At 41.1% G+C, this 23072-nt stretch overlaps 1 protein-coding gene and 1 long non-coding RNA gene across 4 annotated transcripts in view; one reads left to right on the top strand and one right to left on the bottom strand.

Moving 5' to 3' along the window:
* Positions 1-18920, bottom strand: part of LOC125462172 (uncharacterized) — a 34859-nt gene extending 15939 nt beyond the window's left edge. The window contains exons 1-3 of one of the 3 annotated variants that reach the window (XR_009447121.1): positions 18572-18920; positions 18006-18057; positions 3447-3602 (exon numbers count right to left, since the gene is read on the bottom strand). This is a non-coding gene — a long non-coding RNA (uncharacterized LOC125462172). Of the gene's footprint in view, positions 1-440; positions 485-3446; positions 3603-18005; positions 18058-18571 lie in introns of all 3 variants that reach the window. The other 2 variants (XR_007249616.2, XR_007249615.2) reach the window with 2 other exon arrangements.
* Positions 18921-19094: 174 nt separating this feature from the next.
* Positions 19095-23072, top strand: part of LOC125462175 (dual specificity mitogen-activated protein kinase kinase 3-like) — a 133537-nt gene continuing 129559 nt past the window's right edge. Inside the window, exon 1 of the mRNA XM_048551829.2 lies at positions 19095-19488. Coding sequence (XP_048407786.1) covers positions 19473-19488 — 16 coding nt within the window. The 5' untranslated portion in view covers positions 19095-19472. The remainder of the gene's footprint in view (positions 19489-23072) is intronic.

Raw genomic sequence — 23072 nt, 5'->3', positions numbered from 1 at the left:
CAGATGTTCAGGCAGTTCTGAAATTGAAACATATGTATCAATTGGCTATGTGGTTGTAAACCTAGGCTTGTTTTGATGTTAAGGCAACTAGCTCGAATATCAGCCAGTTGATTTAAACCAGGCACTTAGAGGCTGAAAGCCAAATGAATTTAAAAATGATGGTGTTGACAACTTAGGACCAATTCTATGATAAGAAATCTCTCAATTCCCTTATTCATAGAATCAACTACTCAGAAGACTAAGAACTCACAGTTCTCTGTGGTAAAGAATTCCACAGGTTCACAGTCCTATCATTGAAGAAATGTATCTCAATCATTGTCCTAAGTGATCGTTATTCTGAAACCCAAACTAGTTCTAGACTGTGCAGCCAGGGGAAACACACATCCAGAGTATACCCTTTTAAGCCTTTTACATGTTACAAGAACAACAATTTTACTTACATCACACCTGTAATATGGTAAAACTGAGGTGCTTCACAGTAATACTATAAAACAAAATTAAATAAGTAACATTAATAAATATTAGGATAGATGTGGTCAGCACGGTGGCTCAGAGGTTAGCACTGCTGCCTTGCAGTGCCAGGAACCCAGGTTTGATTCCACCCCTGGGTGACTGTCTGTGGAGTTTGCACATCCTTCCCATGTATGCATGGGTTTCCTCTCACAGTCCAAAGATGTGCAGGCTAGATGGATTGGCTATGCTAAATTGCCCGTGTTGTTCAGGGATATATAGATTAGGTGGGTTATAAGGGGATGGGCCTGCGTGAGATGCTCTGAGGGTCAGTGTGGACTTGTTGGGCCAAAAGGCCTGTTTCCATACAGTAGGGTTTCTGTGATTATCAAGGTATATAAGAAGGAAGTTTTTGAAAATCAGTGCGAGATTGACTGCCATTGGAAGAGTAAAACTTTGGCTCTCACAGAAATCTTTAAGTTCCCTGATTAAGCACAATCTAAAAGGTACCATGGCACTCTTAGCTAATATTCCTGGCCTTAGAATTTGACTGAGAGAGGTGTTTTGGACAGCAGAATTTGACAGAGAAAGGCGTTCCTGGCTGAGGATCAATGTAGACGGCACAGAGCATTGTAGAAGACGCATCCTGATTGTAGTTCTGAGATTTAAGTTTTAATTTTTCTTCTTTTACTTTGATTTATGTAGTTGGGGCTTATATTTATTGGAACAGCATGCCGTCAGAATTTTGTTCTGTTCTGGAATAGTTAGTAGTTAAGGGGAATTGTTCTGATTGTAGGTCTGTTAATTTGTTCACTGTTAGAATTGGATAAATAAATTGTTACCTGTTGCTTATAAAGTCAGTATCAGGGATTTCTTTCATTTAACCTCTCCTTTATAACATATTTGGAGGTGAAAGGCAGGTTATTGCATTTTTCACACTTCCTTTAGCAGAATATGAGGTGAGGCAAGCTTCTCTGGGTGTTTTGGTATTAATTATCAGAGGACTTTGAACTTCAATTCATAACACTGCAAGGCTACATTTACTCAATATGCAGCAGAGTTGTGAATTAGGCATTAAACTGACAATCCTCGTCACTGAGTAACCACCTTTGAATTGACACAGTAGCTTGAATACTGAAGGGACAGTGGTCAGTTGAAGAATAAATGCATCACAATGCTACCAGGCAATTGGCGTTCATCTGCATGATGTGATATGCATGATTATACACTAACTCTGTGTTCAACCATTTGCAGTTTATATACATTCCTATAATTGTATAGGGGTCCAACAAAACTGTACATGAGTGATCAATGGCAGCCCTCTCTTGTCACAAACAGCTTCAGTCACTTGCCCTCTGCAGCAGTGGACGGCAGACTGTCATTGTTATTGATGTCACCACCTCCACCTGAAAGGATCCCAAAACAAAGAAATTCAGGGCTACCATTACTTTCACAGTCACTACACAACTGTCCTCACCCAAACTCTTTGAATGACTCCTCAGTGTCAAAAATAATCATGAAACCAATCTGCTCAGTCATCGTTAGACACATCTCTGAGGCATTGTCTTTAGGTTCATGTCCTATTTCATTTTCCGTATTTTTGAATGGGACCAGAATGCAAAAGAGACTGTTTTTAAACCAAGGACCTGTCATTGGAATTGTAACATTTAAAATAAAACACATTATTGAAACTCATTGTGTGTGGTGTTTCCGCTGCTGCTTTGTTCAATCATTGGCGGAAGATGTTTGTAGTTGGCATGGCATTGGAGTGTCTGTGAAGAGCAAAAGTTGGCCGGTAGCAAGTAGCTGACTGGTTTGTGCAATTGTAACCAGTGGTGAATGCCAAAGATCATCAGCCTCATTGGTTTCTGAGTATCTGAAAAGTTTGTGGGTGTGAACAATGCAGGGAGAACCCTTCTGACTGCTGGAAGGGCAAGTTGTCTGTCTCTCTGCTGTGAAAATAACTGAAGCCCGAAAAAAGCTATTTTGCTGTATCTGTTGCTTTTCCCCGGTAACTAAGAGTGTTTGGTGTTAGTGTACCAATTGTTTTTTGCATCCTGTGTTGGTCAGTAATATCTGTTTACTTGCAATTATTAGTTTTTCCCCCAAGTACATGGACCTGGTTAGAGTTTTCAGTTCTCGTAATTCCAACAGGTAAATCAAGCACTTTGTGTAGTTAAATCAATAACTTTGTAGCAATTTTGGGAGTAGTAGGGCTTGAGATTCAGGGTACTTTCCTAAATGAGTCATAACATTTGACATAGGAACCCTACACCACGTGAAGCCCAGCACCTGAGCGTAACATAAATGATAACAGTCTAATAATCAAACACTCATCAGAGGTTGATTGACTTGTGGGTTAATTTATTAAAACAATTAAACACATAATAAGTTACAAAGCAGACATTCTATTAAATCAACTGTTTTCTGTGTGTGCAGTTCAGAGATCTACAGGTAGGCAAAGTTTCAACAGTGGACATAGAGCACGTGGGTTCCTTAACGGCAAAGTACACATTTAAGAATTAATACTCATTATTTCGGTGGTACATGTATTTCTAGCATGACCAGTGCTCGGCATCATTTTGGTGAAGGTATTAGAGTGGGTTTTTGGATCACATTGCAAATATATTCACCAAGCAACTGACGACATCTGTCAGTGTTTTATGCTGATTTGATGCCAGTCCTGCCATTTTGGACACCACTGCTCCAGTTAATATGTGACTTAAAACATGAGGATGCCAATGGTATATAGGAGAATTGTTAGTCACTCTCGGGGTATTGCTGCTTCATTTCTGCAGACTGCATGTAGTTCTCCTCCTGCTACACAATAGTTGCGTTCAAGTGTGACCTCATGCTATAGATGATCGCGGTACAGGTAAATCGCTATATCTGTACGGCAGCAAGTTCATGTTTTCCAAATAGCGTCCACTATTTATCAATTGTGTTACAGCCAATTTGCATTAATGAAACACACATTACAGCAGAACTACCTGTACCTGATTTTGTGGAAGTACTGCTTAAAGTTGGTAAAGTTGAGAGGAAGTGGGACTTCATGCAAGGAACCAAGGCCTTGGGTTTGACTTCTAGGATTCTGATCAGATATCACCTCTCTTCTCTTGTCTGGCAGTGCTTTGCTGTGTATTTTGCAAACACTGTAATGAGAAAGTGGCACAACAGAATCAGCAGATCTGGCAGCATCTGTGAAGAAAAGTCACAGTTAATGTTTCTGGTCAGGCAACCCTTCTTCAGAATTGAGCTTTTCTAGCAACTTCTGTTTTTGTTCCTGATTTACAGCATTCACAGTTCTTTCGGTTTTTACCACAGAATCAGATTGCTTACTGTCCCCAATTTGATAGTGGAAGGTTTTGTTTTTGTGAAGGTGCATGAGTTCACTGAAATCCCAGATGACAACAGCCTGATAACAAAAAGTGCCTTTCAGGAACAATTTCATTGTTGTATCAATTTACTTCTCCATCATAAGTTTACCAAAAGCCAAGGAAATGGCAGATTCACTTGGAAATCAAAATGCTGGATCTAATGCTGGATGAGAATTACATCCATTAAATGCACCGATGTCAGCCCGCCACCCCCTGCCTCACACCTGTCCTGCCCCACCATAATCCAACAATTAAAATTTTCATTTGGTGAATGTTGTGAAGTTGAGTTGAACATTAAGTGGATTGGAAGGCAGGATGATGGAATTTGATGTTTGTATAATGATAGGGAGGGAAGACTGTACGCTCCCTTTAACAAAAAGATTATTTTTTAGGCTTGGAGATTTGAATAATGTGTCTGCTGGCAGCAGCAGATGCACAGAGTTATTGAAATTAAAACATTGTGTCAAAAGGCTACACTGTTAACAGTCAAAGCAGCATTTTTACCAAGACAACAGGTTTTTGAGTTTAATCAATTAATATGTACCAGGCCTTTGATATCCAAACCCAATTAAATTTAAATCTGATGGTTTTGACTAAATAGGACCAATCGCAAGAAATTGATAAATCGAAGAGGGTATACAAGAAGCGGCCATTTGAAAATCAGTGTGAGGGCAAACTGTGATTTGAAGAGAAATTCACTGCCTGTCCCAAAAATCTCTAAGCTCTCAGAGTAAGCACCATCTAAATAAAAGTACTACGTCACCCTTGGCTAATGTTCCTGACACAAGAAGTTGACGGAGGAAGGCCTTCCTGATGGAGAACAGCGGAGAATGCAAAGAACATTCCAGAAGACGTATCCTGGCTGTAGCTTTCAGAGATTAAGTTTGAGCTTCTTAAAATTAATTTTCTTTACATAAGTTGGACCTGTATCTATTGGAACAGTATACCATTATAATTTTGTTTTTTTTTCAGGAATAGTTAATAGTTAAGGGGGAATGGTTTGGTTTGTTAGTAGTTCTGTCAATTTGCTTACTGTTAGAGTTGGATAAATAAATTGTTGCTTGTTGATTGTAAAGTGACTGTCAGGAGTTCATTTTATTTCATTTCTCCTTCATGACAGATTATGAGGTGAGGCGAGCCTGATTGGGTGTTCCAGTTTTAATTGTCAGAGAGGTTTCAACCTCACTTCCCCTCCATAACAGTAAAGTACTAGATCACACAGTTAGGGATGTCGCAGTTTTGATTCCTGGTATTGCTCAAGCTCACAACTGCAATTGGCTTCCTTCATCCAGATTGGAGAACTAAAAGTGCTTTTTGGCCAGATTGCTTTCTGATGTCTCCTTTTGGGAAGTGTGATGCCTTCTATATTCAAACAGACAATTGTGATTTTCTATGGAGCCTCACCTTATTGGAAATTGACACTTATGTGAAACATTGGAGGGCTACCTCTGCCCTCAGGAGAGGAGACTTGGTTGAGGATGGGATGAAACTTGATGTACCCTTTGTTATATGAAATCAGTTTTTTTTCTGTGACAGTCATGAATTCTACTCAGCTACAACCTTCATGTGAAAGCTAAAGCTACTATTCATTTGAAGGTAAAACACTCAAAACATTTGCAAATTATTGCACTCCATTTGTAGTCACTTGACCAAAAAGCATTGGGCTTGGATCAGGATAAACTCAGATCAATACAGCTGTGCATCCGAGATAAAAAAAACTGTCCTAATCTCCACGCCACACCCTCATTGGATCATTCATTGAGAAATACAAACTAAGCAGAAACAATAAGAAACACGTGAAAAAAAACACTTGGCTCTGGGCGGTGACTTGATAATGTGCTGAACTATTGAAATCTGGATAAAGAAGGAAAATGATATGCCTAGAACTGATGAAGTATGCCAGGATCCATAATTCTGCACAATGGGAGCGGATGGGAGGTGATACAGGGTACGTTCCGGAGCAAATTAGCCGGAGTTCAAATTAACTAATATATTAACAAGGGTTGGACTGCAGTGTTCAAAAAACTGACAACATGTTGAAATCATATTCATCCCAGTAACTTCATCTGGTGTACAAAGGTATTTTAATGTTCTCTTACAGCATATTTACATAATGTCTCCAATAGCAGGAATGAAGTTGGATCCCAGCTTTTTTATTGGACTTGCAATGGCTCAAACCAGAACAGAAATCCAAAATGCTTTTTCAATGGGGTTGCAGCACTTGTGCCAGCTCTGCACATCCAATGAGGTAGCTTTGGTACCTTTAGTTTATGTAGATTTTGCTGACCAGAAAGGTTCATACCGTTTCTGCCTTTTAAGTAATGGAAAGGGATTCTCCTTGATTAACCCGCATCTAATCTCACTGAAAGCCAACGAAATGTTTCCATACTGTTTGCACACAGGTCTCTATTGTTATTGCTCTCTGATGAAGGGTCTAGGCCCGAAACGTCAGCTTTTGTGCTCCTGAGATGCTGCTTGGCCTGCTGTGTTCATCCAGCCTCACATTTTGTTATCTCTATTGTTATTGCTTTCTCTAAAGTCTTAGTTCACATGAATTACATTACACTATGCATATAGTGCAATCTAGCTGCAAAGGAAGAACAAGAGTAGTATGTTACCAAAATAGTCCTTGATCACATCTCTCAGGAAATTCTCAAAATGATTCACATGGTGTATGCAAATATTAACCCTATATGGGTAAAGACAGCCATTGTTTAAGGACACCAACATGTGACCAGTTAATCAAATTTCGGCAAGGCTGGACGAAGGACGACTGTTGACTAGTACAGCTCTATATTCTTCTATGATTAGCGCTATTCAATGAAAGATTTTAAAAAAACTGTGCATGATGCGGATTGTATACTCAAGTGGGGTTTGACTGTTCAATCCTCTGACTTGCAGGTAAGGAGGTTAACAACTGAGCCAACCAGGCGCAAAGACATGTAAAAACATGCTCCCCACGCCCCCTCTACCCACACACACACACACACACACACACACACACACACGGACAGACACTGAACAACACAAACAACACCCTCTTCAAGGACCGCAACTTCCCCCCACAGTGGTTGAGAACGCCCTTGACTGCATCTCCCGCATTTCCCGCAACACATCCCTCACACCCCGCTCCCCCCCCGCCCCGCCACAACCGCCCAAAGAGGATCCCCCTTGTTCTCACACACCACCCCATCAACCTCCAGATACAACGCATCATCCTCCGACACTTCCGCCATCTACAATCCGACCCCACCACCCAAGACATTTTTCCATCCCCACCCTTGTCTGCTTTCCGGAGAGACCACTCTCTCCGTGACTCCCTTGTTCCCTCCACACTGCCCTCCAACCCCACCACACCCGGCACCTTCCCCTCCAACCGCAGGAAATGCAACACTTGCCCCCACACCTCCTCCCTCACCCCTATTCCAGGCCCCAAGATGACATTCCACATTAAGCAGAGATTCACCTGCACATCTGCCAATGTGGTATACTGCATCCACTGTATCCAGTGTGGCTTCCTCTACATTGGGGAAACCAAGCAGAGGCTTGGGGACCGCTTTGCAGAACACCTCCGCTTGGTTTGCAATAAACAACTGCACCTCCCAGTCATGAACCATTTCCACTCCCCCTCCCATTCTTTAGATGACATGTCCATCATGGGCCTCCTGCAGTGCCACAATGATGCCACCCGAAGGTTGCAAGAACAGCAACTCATATTCCGCTTGGGAACCCTGCAGCCCAATGGTATCAATGTGGACTTCACCAGCTTCAAAATCTCCCCTTCCCCCACTGCATCCCAAAGCCAGCCCAGTTCGTCCCCTCCCCCCACTGCACCACACAACCAGCCCAGCTCTTCCCCTCCACCCACTGCATCCCAAAACCAGTCCAGCCTGTCTCTGCCTCTCTAACCCGTTCTTCCTCTCACCCATCCCTTCCTCCCACCCCAAGCCGCACCGCCATCTCCTACCTACTAACCTCATCCCACCTCCTTGACCTGTCCGTCTTCCCTGGACTGACCTATCCCCTCCTTACCTCCCCACCTATACTCTCCTCTCCACCTATCTTCTTTTCTCTCCATCTTCGGTCCGCCTCCCCCTCTCTCCCTATTTATTCCAGAACCCTCACCCCATCCCCCTCTCTGATGAGGGGTCTCGGCCCGAAACGTCAGCTTTTGTGGTCCCGAGATGCTGCTCGGCCTGCTGTGTTCATCCAGTCTCACATTTTATTATCTTGGATTCTCCAGCATCTGCAGTTCCCATTATCACTAACACATGAAGATAAACAAGTTCACACGTGGACACAAAATGAAGAGCATTTGTGTGATTACACATGAACCATGCACACTGAAAGAGAAGCACTTTAAATGCTGATTGCATGTGTGCACATGCAAAGAAACACAATTCAGCATATAAATTAAGCATAAACTCAAATGTGAAGGGAACACACAAAATGTGATACAGCATACACTCCAAAGTTATTGGAATTTCATCAACAGCACACTTAGACACCCTACTTCTGTGCCCTCTGCACCAAAGTGTCCACCATGGGGATGGGAGTGCAGGCCTGTGATTCTGATACAACACTGGTGCTATTAACTAGAATATCAAGGAAAAAGCCAGGCTGTGATGTGATTTGACTCTGTGCCCACAAACCTCTTGACTGTTGGAAACAAAAACAGAAAGTGCTGGATAAATTTAGCAGGTCTAGTAACATCTTTGGAGAGAAATCAGAGTTAACATTTCAGGTCCTGTGACCCCTCCTTAGAACTCAATCTGAAGAAGGGTCACTGGACCCAAAACATTTACTTTGTTTCTTTCTCTCTATGGATGTTTCTAGACCTGCTGAATTTATCCAGCATTTTCTGTTTCTGTTTCTGATTTCCAGCATCTACAGTTCTTTCTGGCTCTTGCATGTTGGTTTGTTTACAGATGGAAAACAGTAAAGGCAAGTTAAATATTGAGTTTTGTAGTGTTGTCTACAACACAAATAAACAACATTACATATGTGAAGCAATAGTGGAAGTCTTGGTTTACGTAAACTGGAACAAACTATGCAATGTGGTGCAATCCAGGAATTTTACACTGTTGTAAATGAAACAACATAAGACATGTGTGAAGTAATATTAAATATTGGAAACATCTTAGAGAAAATTGCTAAGCCTTTATTTACAAACAATGGTAAATCATTTGACTATCTTGAAAAAGTCTGCACTGGAGAACAAGGAGCAATAACACTGCAGATTACGAAAACCATCATGTAAATTATTCTCTCTTGATATTTATCGTGTTTGCTGTGGCTTAGTTGGTTACTCGTGTCTCTGAGTCAGAAAGTTGAAATTCAAGTCATACATCAGGACCTCATTACAGAACTGAAAGCTGACATTCCACAGCAACATTGAGAGAACGCTGCATTAGTGGATGTACTGTCTTTCCAATGATACATTAAACTGAGGTCCTGTGGGCATCCTCAGGTGGACAGATAAGATTCCATTGTCTATGTCCTGCCTAATATTTTTCTGCTACCGTGTGGACCTCCAAAGCACATCCATAGCAGTGAATTCAGAATTGGACGTTAATGCATCAGCATGCATAGAACATCCAAGTGTCCGGTCAACTGCACACCTTAGAGGGAAGTCCATCCACTGCAATATTTTGAAGAGCAAGGAGTTATCCTCAAAGTACCATATTTATCCCTAAATCAACATCACAAAACAGATTATCTAGCAATTGTCATGAAGCTGTTCAAGCTATAAGATACAGAAGCAGAATTAGGCCATTTGGTCCTTCAAACCTGCTCCATCATTCAATATTGTCTGATATGTTTCTCAACCCCATTCTCTTGCCTTCTCTCTGTAACCCTTGATCTCCTTACCAATCAACAACCTATCTATCTCTGTTTTAAATACACTCAATGACTTGGCTTCCATAGCCTTCTGCAGTAATGAGTTCCACAGATTCACCACTATCTGGCTGAAGAATTTATGAAATCTTGTTGTGCACAATTGCTAAAAAAAGTAAAATTTGGAAATGATTGATCTTGGTCCAGATTGGAAATCCATTTTAGTACCTGCTGAACTAGTTCAGATCATTAATACAGTGATTTCCAGGTCGTACTAGTTTTCTCTTCTGGGCCATGCTTCCTGCATTACAGTACTCACTAGTATTCCTAACTAACTGATCGGTATCTTGGGTTGCCTGATGATTATGGAAGGCATTACATGAGGGCAAGTCTTTTATTCTGCATTATCTGAGACTGAGCAGGTGTTTTAAACAATTTTTCATAAAATCCAGGTTCCTTAAAATAACCTTAAGGACTAAATCAAGAATATAATTGTCACATCTGCAAGAATGAACAGGCTTGCTGAGGCATTACACATCTCACCTATTGCCTTGAGAGGCCATATTGACTCTTCCAGGGAAGACTTCTCAATCTAGCCACCAATCAGGCAGTTGTGATGCTACGTTTTGGCCTTCCACAGGAATCATGGTCTGAAAGGTTAAGTCTTGCATGGCAAGTGTTGATGGTCAGTCAGAGGCCAGCATTTTCTTTGTGCTCAGCAGCATGACAGAGGGAGGTGTGATTGCAGTTGGAAGGGCTCCCCCGAAATCCTTGAACTGGGGAGAACCCCAGGAGAAAGGTAAATGATGAAGGGCTGGTAGTTTCTCAGGTTGGAAATTGCAAGGAGAGGAGTCCAAGTGGGAAGATGGGTAGCTCCCACCCCACTCTTTCCTAAGATCCAATTTCTCAATCATGTATTGATTGATTGATTGACAGCCCATCAAACCACCATCTTTTCTGTGATAATAAATGCTTGAAGAATAGCACCTATTGTGAATGCCATATGGTGAGAAATTCAACTGCAGCTGGGTGGAGGTGAGTTTGGGCTTTTATATGGTCTTTAATTGGTCACTTAAAGCCCTCAATTTGCAGCAGTGTGGGAAGATAACCATAGGCCAGAAATTAATTCCAGTGTCAGTGGGAAGATGACAGGCCTCAGTTGGCCAGTATCCATCTAATTAAATGCTCTTTTCTCTCCAACTCACCAGTTCTGGGAGAAGGAGATTCTGCCCAATATGCAACCCTATTGGCAATTCATACCTTGGCCTCTTCCTCCACTACTTTGGCATTCCCCTCCAGTCAGGTCATAACTATCCAAAACCCCACCAAACATAAATCTGTGTGTGTGTGTGAGAGAGAGATAGAGAGAGAGAGAGAGAGAGAGAAAGAGAGAGAGAGAGGCCACACTTCAAAATCAATTTGTTGACTTTGAAATGTTATTGCGTTTATGACTAAATGGAAGGTACTTTTTAATACAAGAATTTTCTTCCTCTTAGATCAGTCAGATATTAAGAGAATCTGCATGCAGGTGAGGCAGATCATCCATTAACTTTATGCAAAATACTTCGGGGGAGAAAATAACACCTAGAAATGAAGGAATATCCCTAACATCAATATGAAGTTATATAGTATCTTTATTACAGTAAAATGTTTCAAGATGCTTCACAGAAGCATTGTTAAACTAAATTGGGCACAAAGCTCCATGTACATATTAGGGGAGGTGACCAAATAATTGGTCAAAAGGTAGATTTTAAAGGCCATATTGAAGAAGCAATGATATAGAGAGGTTTCAGGAGGTAATTCTAAAGCCTTGAGCCTAATTAGTTAAGGTACAGTTATCAATGGCAGAGCATTTGAAATTGGGGCTGCCCAAGAGGCTAAAATATGAGGAGCACTGAGATCCTCACAAAAATGTTGTAATCTGCAGCTATTTAACTATCTGTTTATCAAATTCAGTTGCTTAAACCATAACAACTGAAGTTCTCAGCTTTACTCTGTTGACTACTCTGATGAACTAGTTGGCTCCAGTCAGAGTAAATGAGGTTCTTCCTTTTGGTTTCAATATTGTTGGACACTGAAAGAGCAAAGGGACATGAGACACAAATCTTGGTCTTTACAGTCTGCCATCGATTGTTTTTGTCAAATGCATATGGGATGAATATTGGGATGAGTACTATAACTATATTTCAATACAAACGAGAATCTTCAGGAGTGGAAATTGTAGTCAAAAAGCAATAACTTGCACGGAATCATGTTGAATTTTGTGCTCTTCGAAAAGATATGGCAGGTATATCACAAAAAAGGGAAATACATTTATCATCTTCAAATTGGATATGGCCCTCAGTCCATCTATCCACAACACTTCCTTGGAACAGTCCTCATCTCCCTGAATTCTATATGTTTGAAACTAGATACACTAAATAGAAAAATAAATCAAATTTTAAATATACTAATCACCTTGGTTATTAGAGCTTTAAATCTTTATTCACTCTCCATTAAATTTTACCCTTTTTAAAAATATAAATTTAGCCACAGGGCCTCACAGGAATTATTCTTCAGTTAAATGAAGTCTATTTTCTTTCAATTACTGAGTGTTACAGTTGCGAATTACCCAGTTGAAGTATAAATATTTTATTGAAAAATATAAACTGTGTAAATAAATGAATCAAAGGTTGAATCTAGAGTTACATCAGGACCATCCTTGATTCAAAACAGTAGCTATGTATTGCTCTTCCAACAGTGACCTTTTCTCCCTCCAACTCTTATAGTTCTCTATTCACCATGACATAACTATGACTAGGGTTACTTTTCACAGTGTTCATTCCATTCCCACAGACCAACTAGAAATTTGCCCAAATACCATCCGTTACAATGGAGATGAGTTTTCCAATGTTTTGACAGGGAGGTGAAACTAGACGATCTGTTCAATGACAGTTCCAATCTCTAGGCGAACATGAGCTTCAATTTAAAATGCTTCAAAAATTCCACTGTAGACTCTTCTCAGCCAGAACAGACACTTGTGAAACTAGATAGTAAATTCATTCACAATGATACTGTTACAGGATTAACATTTTAATTGGAACACTGAAATAAACTTTCAGATGTAATTTAGACTGGTATATTCAATAACTTCAGTGATAGCATGATGATAACAAGCTTCAACCATTGCTAGTGCTGACAGTTTATGGTGAATCAGCAAGCAAAAGATGATCCTGTAAATCAGAATGGAAATGACATTTCCAATGAGATGCATGCAATACAAATGCATACAGGATGAGGGACTCTGGAATGAGTGGTTTGACTTGATGATTCACGATGAGGTGGATATATAATAGTTTCTTCTCATGCCATTTTATTTATAGAAAATTTTGGTAAGCAATTAAAATTAAGGACATTAAATACAAACTGTGTTTATGTGCTGATTGAAGACCAGTTTTAGTAATGATGCTTTTTCCTTTATCCTGATATTATTTCCTCAAGATCTGAAAAGTGACATTCTGACACATTTAAACACGTTAACTATCTTCACTATTTAAAAAATCATTGAGGTCACAACATGGCAGGATCTACAGCGTTTTAATGAGTACATACTGCATTCCTTTCCCAGTGTAGGGTAATGCAGACAAATGACAAAGTATGGGACTGTCCTGCCACCTACAGGTATTTAAGCAGCAGCTCACCCTCTATTTATGTGAGTGGTGTGACATAAACTGAATTAAAGAACTTGCAATTTCAAGCAATCTTTGCAATGCTCTCAAACATGGTGACGCAACAGTAGCATCCTCACCTCCAGATATGGCAAAGTTATAACTTACCTCAAAGGAGACTCAAAGGCCACAGTACGTGTGTTTTTATAGGAGATAACAGGAACTGCAGATGCTGGAGAATCCGAGATAACAAAGTGTGGAGCTGGATGAACACAGCAGGCCAAGCAGCATCTTAGAAGCAGGACAGCTGATGTTTCGGGCCTAGACCCTTCTGGCTCCTAAGATGCTGCTAAGCCTGCTGTGTTCATCCAGCTCCACACCTTGTTATCACGTGTATTTTTACAGGGTGATTATCAATCTGTTTGTTTTTCAGAAACATCTTTGCCAAGTGGTAAAAATGGAAGATTTCCTGGTCAGGCAGAACATTCTGGCATTTGTAGCATAACAGTCTAACTGCATGAAAGACACCACACGACATTCTTACAATGTTCAATCATCATTCCCATTATGAAGGATTAACACATGCAGACAGTGCATGTGAAACACTTCTGAGCCAATTAATTGCTTTTGAAGTGCAATCACTGTGTTTTGTAGGGAAATCCAACAGCTAATGTGCACATTGCACGGTCTGACAAACAATACTACAGTTAATGAACTTTTATTTATATAGTGTCTTTTGTAACTTCAAGATTCCTCAAACAACCTCAAAGTCAATGAGGCCCTTGTAGCCTCAGTGTAGCCACTGTTGTATTGGTGGGAAGGTGACCGCTAATTTGGGCACAGCAAGGTCCCATTAAAAGAGATGATTTAATTGGTATGTGATTGGTAACATCTGGGAAAAATTTTGAAAATAAATTGACAAATTAGTCTTTCAAATTCATCAACTGAAAATGATGGAAGATATGTTGAACTTCCTTCCCAAATCTTCACTAAAATGTACAGCACTGAATCAGGCCATTCAGGTTCACTGATTCATGGTGGTGTCCATTCTTCAATGCAGCCTCCTCCCACTTCGAACAACCCCATTACCAAATGTCACTATTCCTTTCTCCTTGTGTATTTACCTAGCTTCCCCTAAATGCATTTATGCTATTTGCCTCACTACTCCATTTACAATAACCTCTCCATTCCAATCACTCCGAGTTAAAAGGTCGTCCTAAATTCCTTATTGGGTCATAGCTTAAAAATAAATGTTGCCCATTTAACAGAGATGAGGTAAATATTTTACTCTCAGACAGTTGGGAGTATTTGGAATTCGCTTCAGACAGTGGTTGCGGAACCTTTAATTAGTTTTAAGGCAAAGGTAGAGTCTTGATTTGCAAGTGGCGAAAGATTTTCAGGGATATGCAGGAATGCAGACTTGGGGTTAAAATCACATCAGCCATGATCTTCTTGACCTTATTACTGGCTCGAAGTGCTGATTTGCCTACATTAGTTCCTTGTTCACATGTTTGTTCGTATTGAATTTATTGTTGACAGTGTTATATTTAAAGCATCTAGTTTAAGATTTCTACATAATTTCTCCTCCATGTCTCCCCAGTCAAAATCCTTCATAATTTTAAAGATATCTATAGGGTTGCCCTCAGCCTGTTCTAATATTATCTTTGTGAGCTGACATTGGAATCAATGGAGCATCTGTGAAGAAAATGTCAGCGTTAACGCTGGTGATCCTTCCTTAGAACAGAGTTCACCAGATACCCATTTCACTCGGATCACCGGACCTGAATCATTAATTTTTTTTTCTTCACGGATGCTGCCAGACCTGCTGAGCTTTTCCAGCAACTTTTGTTTTTGTTCCTGATTTACAGTATCTGCAGTTCTTTCGGCTTTTAGTTACACTGCTCGCGCCCATAAGAGGGTAAATACGTGAGGTTAGTGTAGCATGTGGGTACCAGGTTGGGTAGGTGCCAGGTAAACACTGGTGCAAGGTGGGAAGGGGGTCAGGTAAGTGATGAAGTATTTATGGTAGGTTGGGGTGGGTGGGAAATATCAAGCACTGCTGAGGATTTTAGATCCAATGTGGTGAGGAGGTGGTGCAATGAAGGGAGAGTTTTGAGTCTGCTGGTGGAAAGCAGATTTGTAGTTTATTCTAGAGGCAGGCATTGGATGTGGTGCTGGGGTTTGGGAGCTATCAGGTCTGGTGGCAGGGGTGCAAGGAGTGCTGAGTCCAGTCATAGTGTGAGGAATTTTCAAGGAGATGGCAGAAGTCTGGATCTTATCAGATCTGGCAGTGGGATAGTGGGGCCTGTTGGGACACATGGCATGGGAGAGTTAAAGTGTCATTTCTAATAGTGGGAAAGTTTGAGTCATTGGGTACCCAGGGTGAGAGGGCATCAAGTGGCATGCCTGTGTGTGAGGGTGGGAAGAGTGAAATGTGTTGGCCGGAGTTCGGGGTGGTGTAAGAGGTCTGGAGGAGGTGTAGATGGGGGGGTCAGCTGAACCATTATCCGGGAGTTATACCAGGTTTTTAATAGTCTAACATTTCTTGAGTAAATAGTAACTAAGCTACAGTGAAACCCTTCAAATTCATCCATTTAAACTGATACCTTGGAAGAGCTCCAGATGCAGGGGAAATACCCAGCAGAACATTCAATTTCCAATGTGGATAAATATTATTAGTTAATTAACTTGCTACCATACTTGCCAATAATGTAAAATGTTCAGCAGGACATGGAACTGCTGAGGTGGTATACACATTTAACTTAAGAAAAAATGAAGAGGGATTAGTGTATCATGCTGTGCTTTGAGTTTGACTGGATTAAAGTATCACCTCTTCCAGTTGCCAGGATTACTAAATGCAATAAATCTAACCACAATCCTTAACAGAACAATGATTTCAATGAGAAGGAACATAAAGATGTAGAATAATACAGAATTTTTATGATGGTCTTCTAAGAAGGAGGCCATTCAGTCCATTTTTGTCTGCATCAGCTCTCTGCAAAAGTGACTCAGCTAGTTCCGCTATCCCATCCTTGGCCAATACATGTACACTTTTTTTTTCTTTTATTCAATTTATTTTTGAAAGCCAAGATTAAATTAGCCCCTGTCAGTCACACACTATGTAAAAGGGTTTTTCCTCATGCTTCTGTTGCTTCATTTACATTCACCTTGTACTAATGTCAATTGAGACTTGATCCTTTTGCTAATGAGAACAGTGTAACCCATTTAACTGTCTAGATCCCCCAGGATTTTGAGCAGCGCTGTCAAATCTTATCTCAACGTGCTCCAATCTTGAGAGGGACAACCTAGTTTCTCTAATCTGTTTACAGAAAAGTACAGCACAGTACAGGCCCTTCAGCCCACGATGTTGTGCCGTGGAATAATCCTAATCCAAAATTAAAATAACCTAACCTACATTGCCCTCAATTCACTGCTGTCCATGTGCATGTCCAGCAGTCACTTAAATGTCACTAATGACTCCGCTTCCGTGACTACCACTGGCAAACTATTCCATGTGCTCACAACTCTCTGGGTGAAGAACCTCCCTCTGACGTCTCCTCTATACTTTCCCCCTAACACCTTAAAACCATGACCCCTTGCGGCAGTCAATCCTGCCCTGGGGAAAATGTTTTGGCCACAGAAAATGTAATTCAAATGTCTCATCTTTGAAACATTTTTGTAACTCTTCTGCATCATCTAGAAAATCTTCACAACCTTCCTAAAATGAAGGTCCAGAATTGCATGTAATGCTCCAGTTGATGCTGAGCCTGTACTTTATAACTTTTTCGTTTACTCGTGCTCCAGCTGGTCTACTTGTCTCCATTTATAAAGCCTATGGTCCCACATGCCTTTTCAGTCCAACTCATCCATGCTGACAGATATCCTAAACTGATCTAGTCCATTTGCCAGCATTTGGCCCATTTGTCTCTAAATCCTTCCTGTTCACATACCTATCCAGATGCCTTTTAAATGAGTAATTGTACCAGACTCCACCACTTCCTCCACCTCCCTAACCTGTCCTCCCACCTATCCGCTCCTCCCACCTCAAGCCCCACCCCCATCTCCTACGGACTAGGTTCATCCTGCCCCCTTGACCTGTCTGTCCTCCCTGGACTGACCTATCCCCTACCTAACTCTCCACCTACTCTCACCTTTACTGGCTTCAACCCTGCCTCCTTGACCTGTCTGTCTCCTCTCCACCTATCTTCTGTTCTATCCACCTCCCCCTTTCTTCCTATTTATTTCAGAATCCCATTCCTCTACCCCATTTCTGAAGAAGGGTCTAGACCCAAAATGTCAGCTTTCTTGTTTCTCTGATGTTGCTTGGCCTACTGTGTTCATCCAGCTCTACACCTTGTTGCATCGGCAGTTCCTACTATATCTTGCAAAGATAAGTTTGATTAGCCAGCTTTAGAATGTAAATAAAGGGCTCTCCATTGCTTGCATGTAATAAACATAATTCTGCAAGGTATCCCGTGTCCCAGGCGAGTTCGTATTTGCCAGGAACATTAACTATTCATAGTAAAGGCAGAAGCAGGTTTGAGGTACACATGCACAATTTATTTCCTTCTCGTACAATACTGTACATATCATAAAGCTATGGAAATTATGTCAGTATTGAGGACGATAGTAAAGTTGATCTTATTTTGAAGTAGGGTGTGGCAAACAAGAGAAACTTAGATCAAATGCTCACCGTATAGACAAGTGTTCCCTGGAGTGAACTTCGGAAACTTGGGAAGTCTGTTCTGAGAAAAGTACACACTGGTCTAAATTTTAAGAACAGTATGTTTACTGTAATAATAATACCAATAGTATTATACCAATATTATTTTAAGGTAAGATTTGGTTTACATCACTTCCACCAAAGGAAGGGAAAGTAAACTGACTGGGGGTGGAGGTAGTAGTGAAAGGTCTGCAAGGGTTGGACTTAATTTGGTGAAGGTGAGGAACCCCACCAAATTTGGCTGTTCCGGTTGAAGTGACTCATGTTCCCTTTTCAAACCCACGCCTAACACCGGGTGCGGAGACCTGGAGGCGGACTGACTGCTGTCATGAAACTATATTTAGGTGAAAAGAAAATACGCCAAACTATATATACCTATAGGCACTTCTTTTTTAAAAAACAACTATATCAGTCACATTAAGCTGTGTGTTTTTTTTCACAAAGCAGCTAACAATACTTGGAAACCTGTAATAATGCTGCATGACCTCTGGATAAGTGAGAAATGTGACAGGAGCATATTAAACGTTTTTGCTCACCCTCCTTTCAGTGTCAATGGGGCTTGAACAGGCGGCTGCAGGCCGAGCCCTCTCCTTGCATTGATTGGATCGATGCACGGAATGACGGCAGCAGCTCGGCTTATGATTGGGCAACAGATCCGTCAATCACGAAATGAGCGAAGGCGTTTGAGTGCATTTTTCTTTCACCGCAGGCACGTAATCGCTTGTTTCAAATTGGCTACCCCATACTTGCCTCTAACTGTCTTCAATTCGTGCATAAAATCACACATTTGAAGGAATGCACTGTAGAGGTACACAACCGATGAGAGGGCGCGCGCGTCGCAGTTCCAACCCCCACCCTGGATGCGGCCCTCCGGTTGGTGGTGCGGTCGTCCCGCAACCTTGGAGAGGGACCGCATTTCTATTGGTTTGTTACGCAGTCCGTCGAGGTGAAGGGGCGGGACCAAACTGTTCACGGCGATGATTAGGCAACCGTGTAGAAACCGTGGGAGTGATTGGCTGTGACCGCCATCAATCGGCGGGAGGGGGCGGGCTCGGTGGCGCGCGCTCTCTCGCTCGCCTGCCAGCGAGGGCCAAGATGAGAGGAATTTAAAACTTGATTCCAGCGGAAAGTTGGAGTCGAAGTGCGTGTCTGCGCCTCAGTCATTTAATTTCCTGAGGTGACTCGGGGACTTTCTTTTTCCAAGATGAAATCAACCCGGCGGATGTCTTAAGGCGGGTGCTGTGCCTCCTCCTTCCCTCTCGCCTGGGCATCCCAGACTGACAGAGACAAGTCGAACCTGCAGTTTTCTCAGTGCATCTTCTCTGCAATCAGATCCCATCTCCCTCACTGCGTCTGTCTATCTCGATGTGAGCAGAATCACTCACTGAATGAGCTTTTGCGTTATTTGGATTTGTTGAATAATTTCTAGCATCCATCATGTCTTTATCTAAAGGTGAGTACAATAATGTGAGGCTAACTTGGCTTTATTGTTTCCCATTGCCTCAATTATTAACTATTTATTCATTATTATTTGCAGTATCTTCAATTTTGTTTGCACTTTAATGTTATTATTAAATAATTCTGCCCTCCTGTACCATTCTCATTTTCTAAACTGCTATTTTTTTCACCAATCCATATAAAATATATATGTATATACATATATGTAATGCATGTGTACCTATTTATCCTACGTATTCTGTGCGTGTGCTATAATCTGACTTGTCAAATTTTCAGGCTTATCTGCACATACGTAAATTGTTTTTGAATTTTTTAGTCAGCGTCACAGGATTTTTTTTGTATAATATTGCGTAAGATCTGTAGGTGGTAACAGGCATTATTCACATGCACAAGATGGGTTTACCTTAAAACAAGAGCCGGAAGGAATTTAATATGGGGGAGCTATGCAACTGGACAATTATAGTCTGTACTCTATAATGATGTAATACGAAGAAATAAGCCCTGGGGGGAAAAAACAAGCAGAACTTTATAGATAAATCTGTAAAATGTTCTTTGTTGCTCTGGCATCTCACCATTAGCACTGGCTGTAAAGTCGGTTGCTGCTGTGCTCTATGTGTGATAAATTGGGGAAGACGAAGTTAATTTATTCCAATGGGACCACCCTTAAGTCACTTTTATTTCCTGTTGCTGCTTGCTATTTTGTGTGGATGTACTGTAGTCATGGCTGTGAGTCAGCAGTGGGCCAAGTCTGTGTAATATTCCTGAATGGAGGAGGTGACTCATGGCAAATGTATGGTTACAGTCACAATCACAGTAAGGTACCCCGGGACTTGAAAATCGACGGTAAACACGACTATAGGCTCAGAATTTTTTCTGTTGGGTTAGTGTCAATGGACGTGAAAATCTAAGATGTGGTACATACGAGTACATCCTTCTAAGACGTGCAAAGTGTGGATATGATTCAAACAATAGTTTTTTTTTCGCTTGTAACGCAGCGTGTGGAAAACAGAAATGATCAAAAGTCCTTTTAAAATGAAATCCTGAAAGTTGAGCATTCTTGTGCTTGGTCTCTGCTGGAAAAAAAACCCATTAATCATTTTGTTTTTATATCATTGCTACGAATTATAGTTATTGCTTGGTAATAAGAAGTGATTTCTTGCTCGGAGGAGGTGCAAGGGCGGCAAAGGGGTTTCCATCCGTTTCGTTGTATTGATTCTTAATGCACTTTTGAGAGCCAGTGTGAAAGTAGTGCGAATTATGAAAACAAAATACAGAAGGATGGCAAAATGTCATTAAGGTATGGGAATGTTAAGGCTGGGGATAAGACTTCGTCAGTAAGGACCACGACTCCCTCTCTACACCATTCCTGGTCGGGTATATCTGCTGTGCCCAATGTAGCTCCGACACCGTTGTCAGACTTAAGGCAGCCTGAATGAATTTGCCATTTTATATTGAGTGAAGGATAGTTTTGGTCTTTAAGACTTTACTCGTTCGTACCTAGGTTGTGGGCAAAAAAGGACCTAATGCACCTTTTGCTGTGATACAGTATGATGTGCCTGGATTGCACAGTCTGGCTGTTTTAAATTAAATATTACTGTCTCAATGGATCGGAAGTTGGGTTATCTATGTATCTACATGCCCAATGGCCACGTTTAATCAATGGACATTGTTTTCAAATACAAATAGCTAACAAAATGATCAATAAATAAGTTTTGGTTGACGTTCGTGTTGTGATGAGTTTGGAAGCTTCCTATTCTGCCACGTGGTTCTCCTTGTAGGAGGTCAAGTATCTGTTTTACAACACTGCACTGTTAAAACAGTTTGGACTTGTCAAAATGCTGATTAATCAATTTGGCACTCTCTAATCTGCACTAAACTTAAACCTGTCTATGGTAGCACAGTGCCACTGTGTGGTAGTACGCTGTAGTGTAAGTGCAATTTCCTTACTTCCACCCTCCTTATGGTCGCCTCTCAGTTCCCAATCTCAGTTGTGTGTCATCCTTCCAAATTGGGCTTGAGTAGCATCAACAATATCTTTGGAGGGGAGGACATTGTCAAAATGTCACTGGTGAAACCCTGATCTACATGCCACTGTCCATGCTAGGGGTTGTTCTGTGACATGATAAGGAAGAAATCGTGGACAAACATCAGTTCAGCTCAGGAATTCTGAACAGATTGTGTTGAATTTCTTTGGCAACCTTTCCAAAGCTTGGAATGATGTATCTGTGCATGAAAGGGCATGACTAGATTTCAAATTGAATGTGTCTTCATCACCTCAAAAAGCATTTCTCTCAAATGTGTAAATGAATCCCCTCACCATGATTTTGTCTGGTTTCTTTCCAGCAAACGTGATGTCATGTGACTGTAAACCATTTAATGCTGCATTGTAGGTGCCATTTTTAACGTTTGAGCCCATGGCGTAACTAAGCAATTCCAATATGACGATTCCATAAATAATCATATATTTGATTTGATCTGGTTTATTGTCATGAACCGAAATACAGTGAAAAGCTTTGTTTGCAAGCAGTACAGCAAATCATAATAAGCAAGGACGTACAGATCATCGAGTGAAAAAAAACTTGGACAGAGTAAGACACGTGCAATTTTCAGAAGCACTGCTCCAAAGCTGGAGCCCAATAATTTTTTTTATACCCTCGCTATTCATATCAGAGAGTTTATGAATTTCTAGAAAGAGTTTATTTGAAGCAAATGGGAAGAATTGTGATGGATGACACAAATGGGTCACTGTGATCACCTAGTTAATCTAACTTTTCCAAGCTCGGACATTGTTTTGGCAGTTGTGTGATTTGATTTGATTTATTATTGTCACACGTATCAAATATAGTGAAAAGTACTGTAAGCCTGCTAATCGGTCAAATCATACCATATGTAAGTACATCAGGGTGATATAACAGAATGCAGAACATAGCGTTACAGCTACAGAGAAGGTGCAGAGAATGATCAACTCTAATATAGTAGACGTCCATTCATAAGTCTGATAATGGTGGGGAAGAAGCTGTTCTCAAATCTGTTGGTACATGTTTTCAAACTTTTGTATCTCCTGCTGTATGGAAGAGAATAAACTGGGGTGTGAGGAATCTTTCATTATGTTGGCTGCTTTCATGAGGCAGCAGGAAGTGTAGACAGAGTCATAGAGCTATACAGCATGGAAACAGGCTGTTTTGGTCCAACTCAGCCATGCTGTCCAGCTATCCTAAATTAATATAATCCCTTTTGGCACATATCAGTCCAAACCTTTTCTATTCATATACCCATCAAGATGCCTTTTAAATGTTGTAATTCAACCAGCCAACACCACTTCCTCCAGCAGCTCATTCCATGCATGCATTACCCACAGTGTGAAGAAGGTGCCCCTTGGTTCCTTTTAAATCATTCCCTTTCACCTTAAACCTATGCTGTCTAGTTTTGGACTCACGCACTGCAAGGAATACACCTTGGCTATTCACCCCATCATGCCCCTCATGATTTTATAAACCTCTATAAGGTCACCCATCAGCCTCTGAAGCTCCAGGGAAAATAGCCCCAGACTATTCAGCCTCTCCCTATTATAGCTCAAAC

Source organism: Stegostoma tigrinum, chromosome 23, assembly GCF_030684315.1.
Source record: "Stegostoma tigrinum isolate sSteTig4 chromosome 23, sSteTig4.hap1, whole genome shotgun sequence".
Taxonomy (NCBI): Eukaryota; Metazoa; Chordata; class Chondrichthyes; order Orectolobiformes; family Stegostomatidae; genus Stegostoma; species Stegostoma tigrinum.
The sequence above is the reverse complement of the archived record's forward strand: the minus strand, read 5'-3'. Positions and strand labels throughout refer to the sequence as shown.